General features: G+C 35.3%; 1 protein-coding gene across 4 annotated transcripts in view; it reads right to left on the bottom strand.

Moving 5' to 3' along the window:
- Positions 1-23,104, bottom strand: part of LOC145673792 (b(0,+)-type amino acid transporter 1-like) — a 715,231-nt gene that overhangs the window by 124,086 nt on the left and 568,041 nt on the right. For 3 of the 4 annotated variants that reach the window (XM_081743553.1, XM_081743550.1, XM_081743551.1), the window contains 2 exons: positions 21,307-21,430; positions 19,708-19,811 (listed from right to left, as the gene is read on the bottom strand). The exons of the other annotated variant lie outside the window; for it this stretch is intronic. In XM_081743553.1, coding sequence (XP_081599679.1) covers positions 19,708-19,811; positions 21,307-21,430 — 228 coding nt within the window. The remainder of the gene's footprint in view (positions 1-19,707; positions 19,812-21,306; positions 21,431-23,104) is intronic. 4 annotated transcript variants of the gene reach the window in all.

Genomic DNA, 23,104 nt, shown 5'->3' with positions numbered 1-23,104 from the left:
ATAAACTAACGATGTGATATTAAAAACTTTTGAATTTCGTTTGTGGGCGGGGAACCGTGAAGTTGGCCTGCCCATTTATTTCTCGAATAAAATCGTTATTTTTGCAAAACTAACGATAGTTTTAGTAAAACTAACGTAAACTAACGATAAACTAACGATGTGAGTTGGAATTTTCTGAGAATTCAATATGGGCGGGCTAATTCACAGTTGGCGGGAAACTTTATTTCTTGAATAAAATCATCATTTTTGCGAAACTAACGTAAACTAACGATAAACTAACGATGTGATATGAAAAACTTTCGAATTTCGTTTGTGGGCGGGGAAACGTGAAGTTGGCCTGCCCATTTATTTCTCGAATAAAATCGTTATTTTGACAAAACTAACGATAGTTTTAGTAAAACTAACGTAAACTAACGATATGAGTTGGAATTTTATGAGAATTCAATATGGGTGGGCTAATTCACAGTTGGCGGGAAACTTTATTTCTTGAATAAAATAATTATTTTTGCGAAACTAACGATAGTTTTAGTAAAACTAACGTAAACTAACGTTAAACTAAGAACATGAGTTGGAATTTTATGAGAATTCAATATGGGCGGGCTAATTCACAGTTTGCGGGAAACTTTATTTCTCGAATAAAATCGTTATTTTTGCGAAACTAACGATAGTTTTAGCAAAACTAACGTAAACTAACGATATACTAACGATGTGATATGAAAAACTTTTGAAATTCGTTTGTGGGCGGGGAACCGTGAAGTTGGCCTGCCCATTTATTTCTCGAATAAAATCGTTAGTTTTGCAAAACTAACGATAATTTTAGCATAACTAACGTAAACTAAAGATAAACTAATGATATGAGTTGGAATTTTATGAGAATTCAATATGGGCGGGCTAATTCACAGTTGGCGGGAAACTTTATTTCTCGAATAAAATCGTTATTTTTGCGAAACTGACGATAGTTTTAGCAAAACTAACGTAAACTAACGATGTGATATGAAAAACTTTTGAATTTCGTTTGTTAGCGAGGAACAGTGAAGTTGGCCTGCCCATTTATTTCTCGAATAAAATCGTTATTTTGGCAAAACTAACGATAGTTTTAGTAAAACTAACGTAAACTAACGATAAACTAACGATGTGAGTTGGAATTTTATGAGAATTCAATATGGGCGGGCTAATTCACAGTTGGCGGGAAACATTATTTCTTGAATAAAATCATTATTTTTGCGAAACTAACGATAGTTTTAGCAAAACTAACGTAAACTAACGATAAACTAACGATATGAGTTGGAATTTTATGAGAATTCAATATGGGCGGGCTAATTCACAGTTGGCGGGAAACTTTATTTCTTGAATAAAATCATTATTTTTGCGAAACTAACGATAGTTTTTGAAAAACTAACGTAAACTAACGATAAACTAACGATATTAGTTGGAATTTTATGAGAATTCAATATTGGCGGGCTAATTCACAGTTGGCGGGAAACTTTATTTCTCGAATAAAATCGTTATTTTTGCGAAACTAACGATAGTTTTAGCAAAACTAACGTAAACTAACGATAAACTAACGATGTGATATGAAAAACTTTTGAAATTCGTTTGTGGGCGGGGAACCGTGAAGTTGGCCTGCCCATTTATTTCTCGAATAAAATCGTTAGTTTTGCAAAACTAACGATAATTTTAGCAAAACTAACGTAAACTAACGATGTAGATAAGAAAAAGAAAAATTCATTAGGTGGGCGGGACAACTTCACAGACGTTCGGACAAGGACTGATAACTTGGTACGATCTCATCAAAAGAAAATGGATATGAGATTTGGAACATGGAATATTTGAAGTCTTTGTAGGGCAGGTGTGTTAAAATCCGTAACGAGTGAGTTAGAGAAATACAGGATGGACCTAGTAGGAGTTCAGGAACTTAGGTGGGAAGGAAATGGATCTGTGAATTCCGGAAATTTTAGTTCTTTTACGGGGGACGAAATAAAATTCACCAACTAGGAACAGGGTTTTTCGTTCACAACCTAATATTAAACGGGTTGAATTTGTAGCTGACAGACTTTCTTTTATTACTCATAAGGGACGGTGAAGCGATATTGTTGTTTTAAATGTACATGCCCCAACTGAAGATAAGGATAACGATATAAAAGAGTTTTTAAGAATTGGAACGGATATTTGACCAACTCCCGCGATACCATATGAAAATTCTATTAGGGGATTTCAATGCGAAGGTAGGACGAGAGGATATTTTCAAACCGATTATAGGGAATGAAAGTCTGCATATGGAAAGTAATGACAACGTGTTAGACTCGTGAACTTTGCAACATCCAAAAACCTAATCGTGAAGAGTACAAAATTCCCACATCGCGACGTTCATAGATACACTTGGACATCACCAGACGGGAAAACGCAATCAAATTGATCACGTTTTAGTAGGTAGAAAAAGACAATCTAGCATAATTGATGTCCGCTCGTTTAGAGGGGCTGATTGTGACACTGATCACTACCTGGTAACAGCGATAATACGAGAGAAGTTATCGTTTAATAAAGGTAATATACATTGTCCGAAAATGGAGAGATTCAATTTTAAAAAATTAGAACCGAGCCAGGTAAGAGAGGATTACCAGATGGAAGTTTCGAATAGATTCTCGGCTTCAGAAGATTCACAGTGCACTAGTGTTGAGGATACCTGCATGGAAATTAGAGATAGCATTAAAATTTCAGCAAAAGAAAAATTCGGAAACGCGGAAATACGTAGGAACAAACCATGATCGACAGGAATGCATTAAGCTAGCAGAGAAGGGAAAACAGGCAAAATTACGCTGGTTACAAAATCCGAATGAAATAACTACACAAAATTTAGCAGACATCAGGCGGGAAACTTCCAAAACTTTTAGAACAAAGAAACGCGATTTTCTGAAAGCTAAAATGAAGTTACTTAAAGATAATAGTAAAAATAAAAACATCCGGGACGTGTATAAGGGGATCAGTGAATTTAAGAAAGGCTGTCAACCTCGTGCTAATATATAAAAGAAATCTGACGGTACAGTTCTCACTGACTCGGATAGCATCTTAAATAGATGGCAAGATTTCTTAGACGATTTGCTTAACACGCAACCAAAAACTAGTGTGCGTGGAGAAAAGTAGATACACACCGCAGAACTGTATATTCCAGATCCCAACCGAGTAGAAGTAGAAAGTGCTATAAAAAATTTAAGAAACAAGGCGACAAAACTAACTGTAATAATTATCCTGGCATTACTCTTCTGTCAACATCCTATACAGTACTTTCAAATATTCTATTAGCAAGACTGACTCCATACGCAGATGAAATTATTGGAGATTATCAGTGCGGATTTAGACAAATCGATCAACTATCGACCAAATATTTACCATTCGTCAAATACTCAAAAATAAATGGGAATAGAATACCCCGGTATATCAACAATTTATTGATTTTAGAAAGGTGTACGATTCGGTTAGGAGAGAAACATAATACAACGTTCTTACATAATTTGGAATACCGAGAAAGCTAATTAGATAAATTGAGATATGTTTAAATGAATCCCAAAGTAAAGCCCGGGTAGGAAAATTATTGTGCAAGAGCTTTCACGTTGAAAATGGCCTGAAACAAGGAGATGCGTTGTCGCCATTATTATTTAATTTCGTTCTGAAAAACGCTATAAGGAAAATCAAAGATAGCAACCAGGGCTTATAGTTGAACGGTAATCACCAGGTTATGGGATATGCTGATGATGTAAATTTAATAGGGGATGATAGGAGAACAATAGAAAAAAATACAGAGATCTTATTAAACGCTTGCAGGGACATGGGTTTAGAAGTAAATGCAGAGAAAACTAAATACATGGAAGTGCGTCGGGGCCGGAATACAGCAAAGTGTGGATGCGTTAAATTATTAAGTAATACTTTTGATAAAGTGGACAGTTTCAAATATCTAGGATCAATATTAACAGAGGAAAATCATATTCACGGAGAAATTAAATGTCGACTAAAAGCAGAGAATTGGTGTTACTATTCGGTTCAAAATCTCTTGAGTCGCGAATTCTGTCGAGGAATTTGAAGCTTAAAACATACAAAACGATAATCATGCCTGTTGTTCTGTATGGTTGCGAAACATGGTCACTTACTCTGAGGGAAGAACATAGACTGAAAGATTTGAGAACAAGATCCTGAGACGAATATTTGGACCTAAGAGGAACGGGAATGGAGAATGGCGAAAACTTCATAACGAGGAACTACATAATTTATATGGTTTACCCAACATTGTTATGATTGTAAAGTCTAGTAGGCTTAGGTGGGCGGGTCATGTAGCTAGAATGGAAGAAAGTAGAAACGCTTTCAAAGTCTTGACTGGAAGACCAATCGGAAAACGACCATTAGGAAGACCTAGGCGCAGATGGGAGTACAATATTAAGATGGATCTCGCAGAGATTGGAATACAAAGTAGAAGCTGGATGTAGTTAGCTAAGGATAGAAGTCAGTGGAGAGCTTTTGTGAACGCAGCATTGAACCTCCGGGTTCTATAGGCCATAGAATTAGTTGGTTAGTTTCTTGAATTTTGTGCCAACGAGAAATGCCATTTTGACTATGTCAGAATTTCTATACCTTTTTGTGCTGTTGAAATGAACGAACGAATAAATTTGTACTAACCACAAAAAGCGAAGAAGGCCATCTTAATTAACTCAGAATTTTATGTAATATTCAAATAAATGAAAGAATAAATTTGGGTGGCCGATTTAGTTTTGTGTCAATCACGATAATATAAAAGAAGGTTCATTATAAGTAGCTCAGCATTTTATACCTTTGTGGAGGATTCAAACAAACGAAGGAATAAATTTGAGTGTTCTATATTTTGTCGTGCTAGATTTTGTACTATTTTGTATATTGTTTTGTCACCCAGAGAAAGGGCCACTTTGAAGTAGCATTGCTAAAAAAAATTATTGTCTCTCCCGTCACGTAAAAAATGCAATAGATAAGGAGCTTTCAGCTAATGAAGTACACTAAAAAAATAATGTTAATAGCCCTTTGCCTTCCACACTAGTAAGGTGTCCTATCTTATATAGAAACAAATTTGCGCTCAATAGACTGTACCTTAGGACCCTCACTATACTAATAATACAAGTGTTAGGTAAATCATTCGTAACGTTCCCCTCTTAATTTAATTAAATTGCATAAATATTAAGAAGCATAATATCTGCAGCAACAAAAATAATAATAGTTTTTTAGGTGAATAAAACTGTTCATAGCTGATAATTCAGTACTTTCTATAGGTGATATGCAACATGGAACTTTGAAAACTTTTTTTTTCCTTGCTGAACTGATTTTTACTCTTATATGATTCCTTTTTCTTCTGGTTTTCCTTCTGCCTTTTCCTCTATTAGCACTGTGATTCAAAATGGCCAAGCATGCTGTTTTTTCTTTTATATTATTGTCATGATTCGTCGTCCTTCATCACTTTTCTTTAGTACGTCTTCATCCCTTAATAACGCTAATTGCTATAGAGTCTCCTCTACAGAATTAAGTTAAAATTGAATTATGACGCAAATCTCTTCTAATTGAATATTTTTCATCTGTAACCAATGGCAGCGCTGGTTCAAAAATCTTACGTTCAAATATGTAGTTAGTGACCCGGAAACTTTGGACTTTAGCGTCACCGTTGGTATTTTGTGAACCTATATTAAATGTAAGACCTAATTCGCGAAACACACGCCCACTAACCATAGAACTATGGGCCTTACTTAGTGACGGGAATGGGGGCCGCGGTGGCTCAGTGGTAGAGCGTTCATCTCTGGTGCTAGGGGTCCCGGGTTCGATCCCAGCCCCCGCCAAGTGAACTTTGTGGTGGACAAATACCGTGTGCGTGGGTTTTCTCGGGGTTCTCCCGTTTGCTCCCACTTTCTTCATTCCAGCATTTCATTCATTACTTACCATCACCGTCTCCTTTAGCCTAACCAGCATAACCGTGGGACGTAAAACTCAACAATTTCATTTCATTTCATTTAGTGACGGGAAAGGAAATATTTTTTTAGCAGTGCTACTGTAATGTGGCCCTTTCTCTGGGTGTCGCAACAATATACAAAATAGTACCAAATCTAGCACCACAAAACGTAGAACACTCAAATTTATTCCTTCGTTTATTTGAATCTTCCAGAAACGTTTAAAATGCTGAGCTACTTAAAATGAACCTTCTTTGATATTTTTCGTGGTTGGTATAAAACTAAATAGGCCACCCAAATTTATTCCTTCGCTTATTTGAGTACTACGAAATAGCAATTCTTTCCTTTTTCTGCTTGCTACAAAACTGAATTGGTCACACAAATTTATTATTTCGTTTATTTGAGTATTACAAAATGATATAAAATTCTAAGTTAGTAAAAATGTTCCTTCTTCGCTCTTTCTGGTTAGTACAAATTTATTCCTTCGTTTATTAGAACGGCACAAAAAGGTACAGAAATTATGAGCTAGTTAAAATGGCATTTCTCGTTGGTACAAAATTCAATAGGCCACTCAAATTTATTTCTTCGTTTATTTGAGTAGTAAAAAGTGGTATAAAATACTCAGCTACTTAAAGTGGTACTTCGTTTTTTCTGGTTGGTGTAAAAAGTACAACGCAAATTTATTCTTTCGTTTATTGGAGTAGTACAAAAGCTACAGAAATTCTGAGCTAGTTAAAATGTACCTTCGCTTTTTTATCTTCTTAATACAAAAGTAAGGAAGTATTCACTTTCTTTTCTGCTTGGTACAAAATTGAATAGGCCACTCAAATTTAACGCTTCGTTTATTTGAATAGCACAAAAAAGTATAAAGTGGTGAGCTAGTTTAAATGGACCTTCTTTGTTCTTCTTCTGATTCGTACAAACACAGGATAGACAACTCCAATGTATTCGTTCCTTTATTTGCATAGTACAAAAGTTATAAAATTCCCAGTTAGTTAAAATGGAATTTCTTCGCTTTTTCTTCTGGTTGGTACAAATTTATCCCTTCGTTTGTTTAAATAGTACAAAAGTTATAAAATGCCGAGCTAGTTAAAATGATCCTTTTTTCTTTTTCTCTCGTTGACACAAAAGTAAATAAGTCACTCAAATTTTTTCCTTCGTTTATTTGTACAGCTTTTTCTGTTTGGTACAAAACTGAATGCGTCATACAAATTTAACCCTTCGTTTGTTTAAACATTACAAATAGTATAACATTCTAAGGCAGTTAAAAATGACCCTTCTTCGCTTTTTTCTCGTTGGTACAAAAGGAAATAGGACACCCGAATATATTTATTCATTTCTTTAACTCGCACAAAAAGTTATAAAATGCTGAGCTTGATAAAATGAACCTTCTTTGCTTTTCTTCTGAAGGGTACAAAAATGAAATAGACTACTCAAATTATCCTCAGTTTTTTAAATGGTACAGGAAGGTATAAAATACTGAGCTAGTTAAAATGGACCTTCTTTGCTTTCCTTCTGATTGGTACAAAACTAAAATAGACTACTCAAATTTATTCCCTCGATTATTTGAGTAGCACAAAATGTATAAAATGCGAGTTAGTTAAAATGAGCCTTCTTCACCTTTTCTGACAAGTAAAAATTTATTGCTTCTTTTATTTAAATAATACAAAGCTATAATGGCCCTTCACTTTTTCCAATTGATACATAAGGAAATATTCCTCTCAAATTTTATTCATTCTTCACTTTTTCTGGTTCGTACAAAACTCCATACAAATTTACTTCTTCGTTTGTTTGAGTATTACGAAATGATATAAAATTCTGAGATTTTGACAATGGCCCTTCTTCCCTTTTTTCTTCTTGCTACAAAATTGAATAGCTTACTCAAAAGTTATCCCTTTGTTTAAATAGTACAAAATGGTATAGAACTTCTGAGCCAGTTAAAATAGTTGTTTTTCGCTTTTTGTGATTAGTGCAAATTTATTTCTTTGTTTATTTAAATAGTGCAAGACGATATAAAATTCTCAGCTAGCTAAAATGGACGTCCATTTTTTTCGCTGGTATAAAACGTGGAACACTTAAATCTATTCTTTGTATTATTGGAAAAGTACAAAATTGTATAAAAATCTGATTTAGTTAAAAAGGCCCTCCTTCGGTTTTCTGGTTAGTGCAAATTTATTCCTTCGTTTATTTGAGTAGTACAAAATGATATAAATTTACAGGACACCCAAATTTATTCGTTCTTTAATTTTTGTGCTTGGTACAGAACTGAATAGGTCAAACAAATTCATCCGTCGCTCCATTTACAAGTTATTTACCTTTAAATATTTGACCTTTGACTTCGATGGTCAGTACTTTTGGGACATGTAGTAATTGATGACCTATTTTTAAATGTGGAAAATCGTCTTCAATACGTTGTTCGTTTGCGAGTTATTCGGGTTTAAATATTTGACCTTTGACCTCGATGGTCAGTACTTTTGCGACATGTAGTAGTTGATGACACATTACTAAATGTTAAACAGCACCTCAATACGTTGCTCCGTTTACGAGTTATTCGCATTTAAATATTTGAACATTGACCTCGGTGGTGAGTACTTTTGCGATATGTGTAATGCTTGTGTAATTTCTGCTATGTTACATAGGGGCTGATAAAATGGAACGAATACACCCATTCTCTGCTATGTTTGTAGTCTTTGCTATGTTACATAGTGATGCTAAAATGTGCGTTCGTAGTCTCTGTGTTCATAGTCTTATGTATTTTTGCTATGTTAAAATTTCGTGGAAAAATAAGCCAAACTCTTATTAGCTCTGCCGTGTTACATAAGGGTTGGAAAATGTGGTCATTTTCTTTTATTAGCTCCGCAATGAGTTCATAGTCTTTTGTAATCTTTGCTATGTTATATAGAGGTTGAGAAATAATCAATACTCCTTTATCATTTCTGCTTTGTTACATAAGGGTTGTAGTATATGTTGATAGTCTCGGCTATGTTAAAAAGTGGTGGAAAAATAAGCCATACTCTTTTATTATCTCTGCTATGTTACATAGTCTTATGTACTTTTGCTATGTTAAAATAGGGGTTCAAAATTGCTCATAAAAGTGAACAAATATACCCCTAAAATGGGGTCATAAACAGGAACGAATACACCCGTAGAAAGTGGTTATAAAAGAGAAAGGGTTTTCGGAGTGTTCGATTTTCCATAGCTGGGCAATACGAGTGGCGGTGCTATGTTACATAGTTGTGTGTTCGTAGTCTTATGTAATTCTTGCTGTTACATAAGGGTTTGAAAACGTGTTCATTGTCTTTTATTAGCTCTGCTGTGTTACGTAGTCTTATGTAGTTTCCGCTATGTTAAATAGGCGCTTGGAAAATATGTTCTTTGCTATGTTACATAGGCTGAAAGTATTTGAGAACAAGATCCTGAAACGAATATTCTGACCCAAGAGGAACGGGAATGGGGAATGGCCGAAACTTCATAACGAGGAACTACATAATTTATACGGTTTACCCAACATTGTTAGGGTCGTCAAGTCTAGGACACTTAGGTGGGCGGGTCATGTAGCTAGAATGGAAGAAAGTAGAAACGCTTTCAAAGTCTTGACTGGAAGACCAATCGGGAAACGACCATTAGAAAGACCTAGGCGCAGATGGGAGTACAATATTAAGATGGATCTCGGAGAGATTGGAATGCAAAGTAGAAACTGGATGCAGTTAGCTAAGGATAGAAATCAGTGGAGAGCTTTTGTGAACGAGGCATTGAACCTCCAGGTTCCATAGGCCATAGAGTTAGTTAGTTAGTTTTATGTAATTTCGGCTATGTTAAAATAGGGGTTGAAAAAAGTGGTATAAAAGGTAACGAATACACCCGAAAAAATGCTTTTAAAGGAAAACGAATACACTCACATTATTCTCTGTGTTCATACTCTTATGTAATTTCTGCTATGTTATATAGTAGTTGAAAGCAGAGACCTGCACGGGCCGGGGCGCGCCCGGTTCGGCCCGGTGCCCGGCGCGACCCGTTTCAAGTAATATCAAACTGGACCGGGCCCTAACCGGGCCAAGCCGGGCCGGGCACATTTCGGGCCGAACCGGGCCGAGCCGGGCCGGATACTCTGAAAAACTGTTTGGAAACTAATATTGTCAGCCTATTTGTTTTTTTAATGTCCTCCACTGCCTTTATTTTTGCCGTGTTCGTACTGTCAGCCTGTTATTCGTAATGTGTTAGGGAAACTGACTCTTTATTCAAGACTGCGATGTACTGGTAATACTATTACTATTACTACTTCTACTATTACTACTGCGATCACTGCTAATACTACTACAACTACTACGACTTCGCGTCAGAGTTGACATGTCTGGTGGTACCGAATTTACCTTCTAAATACAGAATAAAATGGAGAAATGCTAGTTATTATGGCCAGTCTGCGTAGAATGTGAACCGGTGCTTGATCTACGAGGGAGAACAGTGGCTCAGTAGAAAAAACAATCACATTTGGTGGTAGAGGTCGTCGGATCAATCCCTGCTCATGCTATGTGAGCTTTGTGGTGGACAAACACCGTGTGCATGGGAGTTTCTGGGGTGATCCCGCTTCCTCCCAGTGTTTTCTTTCCACCAATTCATCCCATCATTATCCATAAAGCCTGAGCCGTAGTTACCTAAAGAACGTATGATAAAGTCAAGCACTTGACCTAGTAAGTAGAATTTGGTACGCTACCATTTGACCACAGAGGCCAAAACCATGAACTGGCGTGCTCATAAGATCAGTGCAATTTGTAGTAATGTTCAATTAGCAAAGCAAATATCGAATGGTGTTACATGTTCATGTATTGTTTATAGTATGATGCTACAAATATAACAAAATATAATGATCTAATAAATCACCAAGTCGCCAGGGTCGATTAGGTGTTCCTGGAACGGTGGCTCAGTGGTTGAGCGTTCACCTCTGGTGTATGGGGTCCCTGGTTTGATCCGAGCTCTCGCCAAGTGAACTTTGTAGTGGACAAACACCGTGTGGGGGGTTCGCGGTGTTCTCCTGTTTCCTCCCACTTTATTCATTCCACTATTTCATTTATTTTTCACCATCATCGCCTCCTTTAGCCTAGTTGGCATAACTTGGAACCACCTACCAAGAAGAATAAACTAATGGATTGGGAAGATAGACATTCAGTCTCTGATGAATTTGATGATGAAGTAGACATCTACCTCAACATTTCATCATGTGTTAGATAACTAGATATACTGCAGTGGTGGAAGCAACAAGAACAAACATTACCAAAATTGTGTAAATTAGCGCGTCAGTATCTCGTCATCCCTGCTTCTAGTGCGTCTACTGAAAGAGCTTTTAGTACTACAGGCTATATAGCTCAGGAACGGAGAAATTGATTTATTGATTTATTGACATATCAGGCACAGGCCTAATTACAGTGTTACACAGTATATACGTTGTACAGATTATATAGGTTAATAAAACTCTTAGTAATAATTACATTCGGTTTACATAATTAATAGAATTCTTAAAACTACTTACACCCATTGCCAGTACATCAAGGTTGGAATTTTCTTTAACTAACTTGTTGTAGGTTGCACTAGTTTTCCATATAGGAGATCGGCTTAAGACGTTTGTTTTCGCTGTCATACAAAAAATGTATTTTTCGAAGCAGTGCGTATGGTACGTGGATGGTTAGTGGATGGTACGTGGATACATATTTGGTCGTTAAGATCAGGACAGTCTATTTTGCCATGAAAGAGTTTGTGTAAAAATAATAAATCAATATTTCTTCTCCTGAGTTCTAATGTTTCAAATTTAAAATTTTCAACAAGGTTAATGTAGCTTTCAAATTTCGGGTAGAATTTTTTCTTAAGTGTAAGAAGCCTTAAAAACTTATTTTGAGTACGCTCAATCAAGAATGAGTATTTCTGTATATTAGGGTCCCATATTACTACAATATTCTAATTTCGACCTGACGTATGCATAATACAGTACAATTAAAGTTTGGTCATTTTGGAAATCTTTACTGACTCGATAAATATATCCAATATTTTTGTAGGCTTCTTTGCAAATAGTTTCAATATGTTGAATAAAGGATAATTTTGAATCAAAAATAACTCCCAAATTCCTTATAAAATCAAGCTTTTTCAGTTTTTCTCCTAAAGCCTGAGACTGTTGACTCTGTTTCAGTGCTATTCGATGCGTACAAGAAAATACAGTAAAGCGGTGTTCATTTTGCACTATTTGTTTCTTAAGAAACCTTATATTTTCATTTTCTTAATATCAACTATCCCTTCTATTATATGTGATGTTAAGAGGCATTTATGATAGGTGATATCTATACATTTTTCATTCAGGGGACTTTTGAGGTATTTTTCGTTCAACAATGATATGTGTGGATTTTGTTTTGATTTACTGCCTCGCATTCCGTCATATATCTCTGTTATTTACTTGTTACGCACCGTTCCAGGAACACTTCATCGATCCTGGGGTCTGGGTGATTTATTTGATCATTGTTTTTTGTTATTATTATTGTAGCATCGAATTGTAAAGAATACAGGAACATGTAACATGATTTGGAATCTGCCGTGCTAATTGAACATTACTACAAATTGCAATGGTTTCGGCTTCCGTGGTCTAATGGTAGGGAACAAATTCTAATTAGTAGGTCAAGGACTTGACTTTCTCATATGTCATTTAGGCAATTACGGCTCAAGACGTATGGATGATGATGGGTGAATTGATGGAATGAAGACAGTGGACGAAAACGGGCTAATCCGAAAACTCCCACGCTCACATTGTTTGTCCACCACAAAGCTCACATAACACGAGGAGGGATCAATCCGACGACCTCTAGCACCAGATGTGAGTGCTTTACCTACTGATCCACCGTTGCCCCTCGTCAAGCATCTATTCGCATTCTACGCAGACTGACCATAATAACTAGTATTTCATTGATTTCTTCTGTACTTAGATTGTAAATTATGTACCACCAGACATGTCAACTCTGACACGAAGTCGTAGCAGTTGTAGTAGCAGAAGTAGTAGTAGTAGTAGTAATAGTATGAGTAATAATAATAATAATAATAATAATAATAATAATAATAATAATAATAATAATAATAATAATAATAATAATAATAATAATAATAATAGCAGTAGCAGTAGTAGTAATAATAAGAGTAGTAACAGTACAGTACTTTACAGTCTTGAATAAAGAGTTAATTTCCCAAACACATTACGATTAACACAGGCTGCCAACATTAGTTTCCGATCCGTCTTTCACAGTGTTCGGGCCGAGCCGGGCCTGCCCGGTTCGGCCCGAAATGTGCCCGGCCCGGTTCGGCCCGATTCGAGATTCGGGCCGGGCCGGGTCGAGCCGGGCACAGAATTCAGATCCATCCGGGCTGGGCCTGGGTTTGCAGGGCTCTGGTTGAAAGTAGGCTACACTCTTTTATCAGCTCTGCTATGTGCGTAGTCTCTGTGTAGTTTCAGCTATGTTAAAATAGGGGTTAAAAGTGCTCATAAAAGAGAACGAATACACCCCTAAAAAGTGCTCATTTAAGGGAACGAATAACCCCCTAAAAAGGGTCGTAAAAGGGAACGAATACACCACTATAACGGAGGGCTCAATTTCTCGAGTCATACCTGGGTCGTCAGACATCGCGTATCAGGCGGCACTGGGAAAGTCGTTCTCTGCTTCAGGCGGAACTGACGAAATGGGTACGAGCTCAGTGGCTTAGAATCATTATTTTTCTACTACTTTAATTATCAGATCACTTATCCTTTGTGGACATTCCATATACCTAGTAATATACTCAAACGTTCTACTAGCATGATTTAACCCATACACAGATGATATTATTGGAAATCATCAGAGCGGATTTGAACGAAATGTATCATCTAATAGGGATTTAGCATTTTACATCTACTGGAAGAGAAGTGAGAATATTTGTTGATTTAATACTCGGTTATTTATTGATTTTAGAATAGGCTACTACTCGATTGTTTGAAACAATCTACAATATCTTACAGAGTATAAAATAAAGAGAAACATGCTAAATGCATTAAAATGAATCTCAAAGTAATGCCCGGGTATGAAAATCTTGTTGACAAGCTTTCAGTTCTTTAATGGCCTGAAATAATATTGTCGCCATGATTATTTCACTTTGTACTACAGTAGATTATAAGTAAAATCAAAGCAAAGGCTAGGGAAAGAGGACCCTAACAGAAAACTCCTGGACTTCGAGGTTGGGGTGAGGAGTATTAATTTCTACCAAGCAAAATCGAACTCTTAAGAAACAGAAGCCAGAGCCCCGGAGTTGGGAAGAAACAGTGGAAACGACTAAGCAACATGGAATGTGAGGATAGGAACATGGAGCATAAGAACAATAAAATGTTAAAATGGACGATCCTGGTAAAATGGAAGAAGTCGTTCAACAGACAATAGAAAAATATGGATATAACCAAAATCTCTTGAACCTGGATAATATATAGCTGGATTTTATTCAACTGGATGATATGCAACTATCTAGGTATCTAGGATATAAGATACTAAAATCTTTTCTGCAAAGAGTATCCAGTTAGCGAAAGGGTATGCAATATTTGTATAAAAGAATATTCAGAAATCTTTCAAAAGTTCATGCCAGTACTGAAGAAACAGATATTGCGAAGGTAGAAAGATTCTACGAGAACTGACGGAATACATCGAAATTTAATACAATAACGGTACTGGTCGACTTCAGTGCCAAACTAAGAAGCACAGTTGCAAACACGAGAATGCACAAAGCAATGTAAATGGACGGATGCTAATCAAATGTGGAATAATTAACTAATTAGTCAAGAGTACAAGCTTACCAGACATTTGGGAACTTGGGAATCTGACAACACGGTAAATCAAATAGATTATATCATAACCCTCAAATATACGTCCTCCATGAAGGATGCTAACAGCCGAAGGGGCCCAAACCTGAGACATAGACTACTGTTTAGTGGACACAAATTTGAGAGGATACAGAAAACAACAGAAAAATGTTATATGTGACAAATGGAATACATTGAGATTAAAGATCGGAGAAGCTGATAAATTCAAGTAAATGATTGAAAGTCTGAAAACATGACAAGGAAACGCAAATGATACAACAGAAATGGGACATTATAACAGTAATAAATAAAGGTGCTGCGGAAATATTCGGACAACAGAAAAATGCAAACAATGAAGTAAAATACAGTTCCGTTCGAATATCAAGCAATAATCAGCCGAAAAAAATGAAGCCAGAAAAATGCTACAGAGATGAGAACACACAGCAGAGGACGTCCCATTTAATCCCAATTATCCAATATAGTTGAAGGGATTATCGTGACAGTGAGTAGACATCCCATGGACGTCCTGCATGGGACGTCCTGAAAGATTTGCACGTAGGATGTCCACGGATGTCCACGGGGGTCCCGGATGGGACAGAATATCCCACACCGAACATACCTACGACCACATTATCCCACGATTTAACATTTTACATCCCTTTGAGGTCTCGTTGATACTCCGTTTTCCGGGATATTATCGGACATTTGGATATCCCGCTGAGGTCCTATTGATGTCCTGCAATCAAATTCGGATGATCCTGGGATGTCCCGTTGTACATTGCGGATCAGTCTCGTTTGTCCCGTGGACGTGCGTGTGGTATGTGTGGAAGCAACTACTTACGTTATGAAGAACAGGAAAAAGGCGAATGGTTTGTAAAAAAGAAGTAAATTAATAAAAAGTGATAGATGAAATAGATCATTTAAATATAGAAAATGAAACCAGAAAATTTTATGAAGTAATGAAGGGAACGAAAAGAAAGTCAGCCCAAGGTGATAAGATGCAGAAACGGGAAACAAGAAATAGCAGTAGATATTGAAAGAAAAGAAAAACTAATGTAAATATGGACAGACTACTTTAAACAATTATTGGAGTACCTGGCACAGGTAGAATAGTAATAAGAGAAGCAACGGGAGCACATAGATAGAGATAAGTTCGATAAATCACACAAAAAAGAAAATCTGAGGATGAAGTAAGGCAGCACTTACGAAAGAAGAAATAGATGATGTGATTAAAAACCTGATAAGGCTCCGGGAGATGACGTTATAACCATAGAACTAATAAGACATTCAGGACCTAAACCGAAAGCAAAAAAGATATAGAAAATATGGACGAGAGAAGAAATACCAGACAGATGGAAGATTGGAATAATATATACTCTGCTCAAAAAATTATATAAAATGGAATGTAAGAATTATAGGGAAATCATGCTATTAAAAAATGTAACATACGAAATACTAATCCATTAGTGCCTAGAATTCCTTACAGGTATCTTGAGAAGGTTCTTTTCGCCAATTTTGTGCTAATTGTTCTAATATATACATACTTATATATTAGAGAAAAATTTATATTTTCCTTGATTTTTAGCTCGGCAATATCCATAGGACAATGAACCCTACGACTGTTTGCGGTTTACCTTTTGATTGATTTATCTCTAATTAAATATTGAGCTGTTACTCTTCCTATTTCTGATTGTTCTTTTTGTTAATTGGGTATAATTTTGTTTCCTTATTATTTTCTTTGAAAAAATGAATGCCTTTAAAAAATGAATGAATAGCTTTGTTTACCAATGGGGCCCAATAAACCCCACGACTATGAATTTTTCTCTCTCGTTTCTCTTTCATTTTACTTTCTCGTTCAATGGAGGGCAGCATTAATTTTCTATTATTGTTAGTTATAAAATTCTTTGCTTTAGGTCTTTCAAGTACAAATGACATTTAGCTACAATACCAATATTGTGAAAAGCACAATGTACTGCTAGAAAACAATTTTTACAAATTTATTTCACAATGTAAGTAAAATACAAATTCTATCTGATGATTTGACTATTTCACTTTTTAAATTAAAATACTTTCAATGGCCATGAGGACAAAACTGTAGTGCGATTCCGGAACTTTCTAGTGAAATGGTAGTGTTTTATATATTGACTATGAGAGGGAGAGAACAGAAGTACGTTATTTGCGAAGAAGTTGCTCAATTTTAACGTCGAGAAGAAAGTGTGTTTTCTGAAGAAGACAGTGACTACGTACGTAAAGATGACAATGAACGAAATGAAGTTTCCTTGGAAGGGACTGACAGTAATAGTGATTCAGATATAAACTATAATACACAGGAAACATTGGATCAACTACCTACATCACGGAATGAAAAGAGATTCTGTCTCAAATTTAGTATGTTCACCACGTACAGCGTTTCAAGGAAGAATGCGGTTCGTGAAAAAAGCAGGATCCTCATGCTTTGCAGCTAAAGAATGCTACTCAATATTAACTGCATTTCTATTGCTTTTTCGGCCTCCGCTGCTGAAAATGTTATTTGAATGGATAAACACACAGGGAGGAATAGTTTTTGATCGTTGGAACGGAATGGATGAAACCGAATTGAAGCAGTTTATAACTACATTCTTATTTGTTGATGTGTATTAGTCCAAAAATTAATCCATGATTCTGTTGTGGAGTTGCCCTAATGAGCCTCGAATATTTCCAAGGTAAGTATTAGATTTCAAGAAAATGTAAGAGTGATGGGATTCGATAAACAACCGAGAGATGCGCGATAAATCGTCCGACAAACTGGAGATGAAGGAGGTGTTTTTATGTGGAATTGGTATTTGAGAGATTTGTATTTGCCAGCGCTTAATAGAACAATAGATGAGTAACTGCTGACTTTCAGATGCTAATGTTCTTTCAAAATGTACGTACACTCATGTCCAAAATTATTGTCGTATGTCTATAAATGTTTTTGTAGGAATATAATTTGATAGCGAATTCGCCCACTATTTCTTATAATGTTAGTATGTGTATAATCAACAAAGACATGTATGTGGCAAATTTCATGTCAATAGAACAGTAAATAAGAACAATAAAACGAAAATAAATTTTCTTTTTAATTTAGCAACATTTTATTTTACTCATTCTAATTTTCGTATGTATAATTCTCTTCCTATGAAATTTACCACAAATATGCATTTTCCGATTATACACATACTATCAGTATTGAAAGTACCCTGCAAAATCATTATCAAATCACATTCTTACAAGAAGAAAGTTATAGATATGCGATAATCATTTTGGACATAGGTGTACATACCTTCCAAAGCGGCAAAAAATGATTAATACACGGTGATGTCTTATATCGGCTAACACTGATCGACTTGTTTATATGCTGTTACGTCTACTGGAGTAATTTTTTACTGTTCACAGTAAGGTTTTAGAAGTGGCTAAATTAATGGCTGAAGTAGCTGCACTTAGTTTCTTTACGGATACCTCCGTTCCATATAACTGTGTTGAAAATATAATTTTATTCTACAATCTCAATGAAATCTCCGAACAGAATTATTTTATGGTATAAAGGGAGTTGCTGAAAAATATGTTCTACTTTTCATGAAAGAAATTGTCTTTTATTTACTACCCTTGTATTCGAGCATGCTAATTTAGAACTTTACTATAGTACAATCCGTCCCTAAAGAGTAGTTAAAGAGTCTTTCATTAACATTCAATCAGTTAATTTGCTGATATCCGTTTGTGAAACAATAACCGTGTTCTTAGGGCATTTTTTCACTTTCCAAATAGGAAATCATAATATTTCTGGTCTGCGTGGCTGCCCTTTCGTAACGTTCTTCTTTCTGAACTATCCAGTTCGTTACAGGTTTTAATACTCCAATCCTATAATGACTTCTCACATCTCATATTACAAATAATATTCATTTTACATTGTCAAAATAGTTTCAAATTATCAGCTGTAATCGGAGGCTTCTGTGAATGTTGCTGACTAGAAGTCTTTCATTACAGGGTAGGTTATAACATCTATCGGACTTCAAACTGAAGGACCTCTTCTTGTAGTCTGTCTATGATTGCTTATTCATTATAGTCACAGCTGTCATTTATATCCAGAGACGTTCTCCTCGATCCAGAAGTTGTGGACGTGCAGTACGGTGATTATAGATTTCTACTGTACACATTGTGAGAAACTAATAAGTTACAAACCTAAATCGTCTGGCAATTTTTGTAAAGTATATCAATATATTAAATTAACGTGTTTTGAAGAACAATTTGTGGATTCAGTTATTGATCCAAGGAATGAACTGATTGAAATACACGCTCCGTTACCAACAGAAAAATGAATTTTCAGTAATGTTTGACAAAAAAGGCACGATATTCGAGCCACGTCATTATATACATTCATAGAGTCCGTGTTGTGCGCTCCGATACTGTGCACGCTCCGAAGCAAAGGGTTGGAGTTCTTTGGAGTTGCAGAAGATTTACTGATTGCAATAAAAAAAAGATGAAATTGCATGTAACAAAAAGCTCAAATTGTAAATAATAACAACATAATGCTCTCAAAGAATATACAGGCAACATGTAGTTAAGCCTTAAATTATATCTCTCGTGCGGTAGCTGTTTTATATCATTGATTTCAACTAAGCCACGAGGCACTTAAAATCTAATTAAATAATGAAATGTACTAATCTCTAAGTTTTTGCTTTTCAGATTGTTTCAAAATAAAAGGGATGTTTTTCCGTGTAATATGATCTTCCATTGGAGTTGAGTTGAGTTGATGTTCAGTTTAACGTTCCGTTCAGCAGCGAGGCTATATGAGACGTGCACCTACTGATTAACGTGGAATCCGAACCACATGAGCTCCCACCGGAAATATCTTCCATTGGATTAAAGTCACTTATAATGTAGATATTATACCTTGTAACACTAAATTGAATTCCTAAAGCACAACCAAACGTAGAAACAGCGACTCCTAAAGGTATCATAAAGCTCATTACGCCCAGAACTCGATCCGCAAACAACTAAAAGTAAATAAATAAAGTAATAGTTAAACCATTAAATTATTTTGAATAATTAAGAAACAATTCGCTCAAAAGAGAACATTATTTGAGAAATAAAAATATTAAATGACAATTCACTACCAAACTAATATAAATATCGAGATATATTAAACATTTAAGTCGAAAAAATAACTTTTTCGATTTAGACGGTTTAACGATATAGACTGTAAGATTAATGGTTACCAGGAAGTCAATAAGTAAAATTATCATGTGAGAAAGGATAGAATACAGGTTTATCACTCATAAGTATTTGTCTTACGTTGAGAATTAATATTTTGTTTATTCGGAAAGTTGAAAAAGTTACGAAAATTAAAAAATATTTATGAAGTAGACCAGATATTTTTATGCGAATAAAGAGGCCAAAGAGTGTCATAAATAGTTAATGAATTTATTTCAGTATTTCTGCTTTCTATTGTTAGATCCAATATCTCATTTCAGCGCCACTAGGATACTATATCTAGTGTTCGAAAACGTACACTCAAACCGCCATGATTACATGTTGTGAATAACGATACTTGTTTATTTGCCGTACCATATACTTTCAAGTCATATGAGTCAATGAGATGGCTACGACATACCACTCTCCAAAATATGAAGCGGTGCCTTGGCTCATCTCTTTATCATCATCCCGAAAATCAAAATTTGAAATTGGTATGTATTACGTTCACAGTTACCCATTTCATGTTAAACATTCATTCAGCTTCAAACTCATTACATCCCACTCACTATAGTCGCACTCAGAAGATACCGAATATCACGGTCACTCGACGTTCTACTCATAACAACCCAAAATCACACTAACCACTTCACGTTAATATCATCAGGACTATTTCACACTCACTTGACCTCACTCACTAAATATCATTTGGATAACACTTCAAAAAATATCTAAAATACATATTCGACAAAGTGGATACTTTCTATCATCTGAGATCGTATTTACGTACCAGATATGTATAAAAAAGTCCATTGGAAGTAGTGAATTCGTTTTATTTATTCTTTTCAAAATTTTTCGTTGTCAATCCTATCGAGAATTAAAAGGATAATCGTTTGTTCTTCTGTTTGGGTGATAAAAATGAGTATTTACTCTTAAGGAAAACGAAAACAGAAAGTATTTGGGAATGACGTCTTGCGGTGATAATTCGAACGGAAGAGAAACAAGAATGCGGAATCCGATAAACTTCATGACTATTAACTGAATAATGCATAACGTTTGACGAACTTTATTGGTGTCGAATGAAAATTTTAACGAATCGGATCTAAATCAGAACCATTTAAACTGGTCTAAAGCAGCTTAACAAGTTCCCAAAAATCGTTTACCAGACTATCTATTTATTAGCAGACCACAAACCTTTCTCAATTCCATGACTCAAATGTTACAATTATTCCAAAATGTCATTCTCTTACTCTAACTGGTATATCTATGGTGCGTGTAATATTTCGCAGTTCAACTTACCACTGCCACAGCTTGAGAACTGATCATTTCAGGAACTTTAAGAACAGTCATGTATGCCACGTTCATCAGTACATATACAACAGTTACAATAGGAACTGCGATAATTATACTGCGGGGAATATTCCTGAATGGAAAATAAAATTATGTAAATTACTCATTGAACAGATATATAGTATCATGGAGCTATTGTCTAAAGTTTTCCTTCTTCTAATTTATTTATTTTACTAGTTCTAAAGTTAAAGTCAATTTACGAGGTAGAGTATTAAATTTTGATATAACGACTAATAAAGTTGTAAATTTTAATAAAAATCACCCTGTTGCATAATCGAACTGAGTTCTAGAAACGTTGAAAGGTGAAAATAGAAATTAAAATGGAAGTATTTTTTCATAATCAGATCATTTGAAACAGTAAAGCAGATATATTCAACCCTTTCCAGCCCGGATTAAATTAGATCAAGAAAAAATATTTTAATTTTAATTCTGTTGAAAATGAGGCCACTGACTACAAAAATATTCATTTCATTTTTTTTTTCAAAATTAACTGTCAATATACGTCGTGAATCCATTTATCATTGGGAAAATATCACGCTCCATTTACAATCTATGCGACGATAACACACCATCATTGTCCTCACCTAATTCTGTTTTTGAAAAGTCATTCCTTTTTTTCAGATCACAAAATGTAAAAATTGTAAATTACTCTACTACATGTCGTATTAGTACACGATCATCAGATTATTAAAACTAAACCTCTTGAACATCAAGTTAAATGTATTGACCCCACAGAAACCGAATCAAAAATCATAAATGAACTACAGAAAAGTTAGGAGACTACATTATTGTATATAGAATAAGAAAACTTAAGAAATTACATTACTGCATGTATATTGATACATCAAATCATATTCGAAAGCTATATTTCAACATTTAACTAACAGAGCTATCCCAAAGTATGAGGATTGTAAGCGCTTGGCTGATTTTGGCAAATGCATCCTAGCTTATTTTACATCGCAGTTATAATAGTACTTATATTTTGTGAGACAGAATACTTTGTAACACTTCACACACTTTATCCTGAAATACGCAAACCTTACATCTCTGTTTCTTTTGTATGTGAACTGGCCAGTCACTTACATCATCATATCTAAAACAATCTTTTTGGGTTGACGTTGTGGTCCCTCACCTTCTTGGAACTGTTTTACGCACCACTGACTTGCCAGCTTGAAGGAGATCATGTACAATTTCTGAACAATATCTTAAGAGTGACATATTTTGTAAGTTTTTGCTTTATAATGTCGTTGATAGAGTAGCCAAGAGTTTACTATGCACATGTCAATGAGGTGAAACACGATTCTGAAATAGAATCGCTCCCTTCTAAATTACTTCGATAAATCGCACCAAAGATATAAGTCTACGCCTCCCATGGAACAGTTGTATTCTCATACTATGGCTGGCCTGGAGACTTGAATGTTAGTTTTATGTTACTCAGCATCGTTTCACGACCTCGTCCCACGTAAGAAGAGGCTATATGAACAGGTTTGTTATCGTTCCATTTAAGTGCAATTATATTTCTTTCAACTTCGGTTCTATATTCATCCGACCCACTGCCCAATCTTTCCAACTCTGTATCTGTTTTCAGCAAACATTCTGGAAACCTGGAAAATCTTACAGTTTCCACAGCCAATATTCCTATACGTTTTAGAGAGGAAAATTAGCTCATCTGACGTAAGCGAATTGTCAGCAAACATTCTATAGTTTTGGTGCTTTATCACATGTTCACATAACTTTAATACTATGT

Source organism: Thermobia domestica, chromosome 17 (assembly GCF_964235325.1).
Source record: "Thermobia domestica chromosome 17, izTheDome1.hap1.1, whole genome shotgun sequence".
Lineage (NCBI taxonomy): Eukaryota > Metazoa > Arthropoda > Insecta > Zygentoma > Lepismatidae > Thermobia > Thermobia domestica.
Note: the sequence above shows the minus strand (reverse complement) of the source record. Positions and strands in the feature narration are given on the sequence as shown.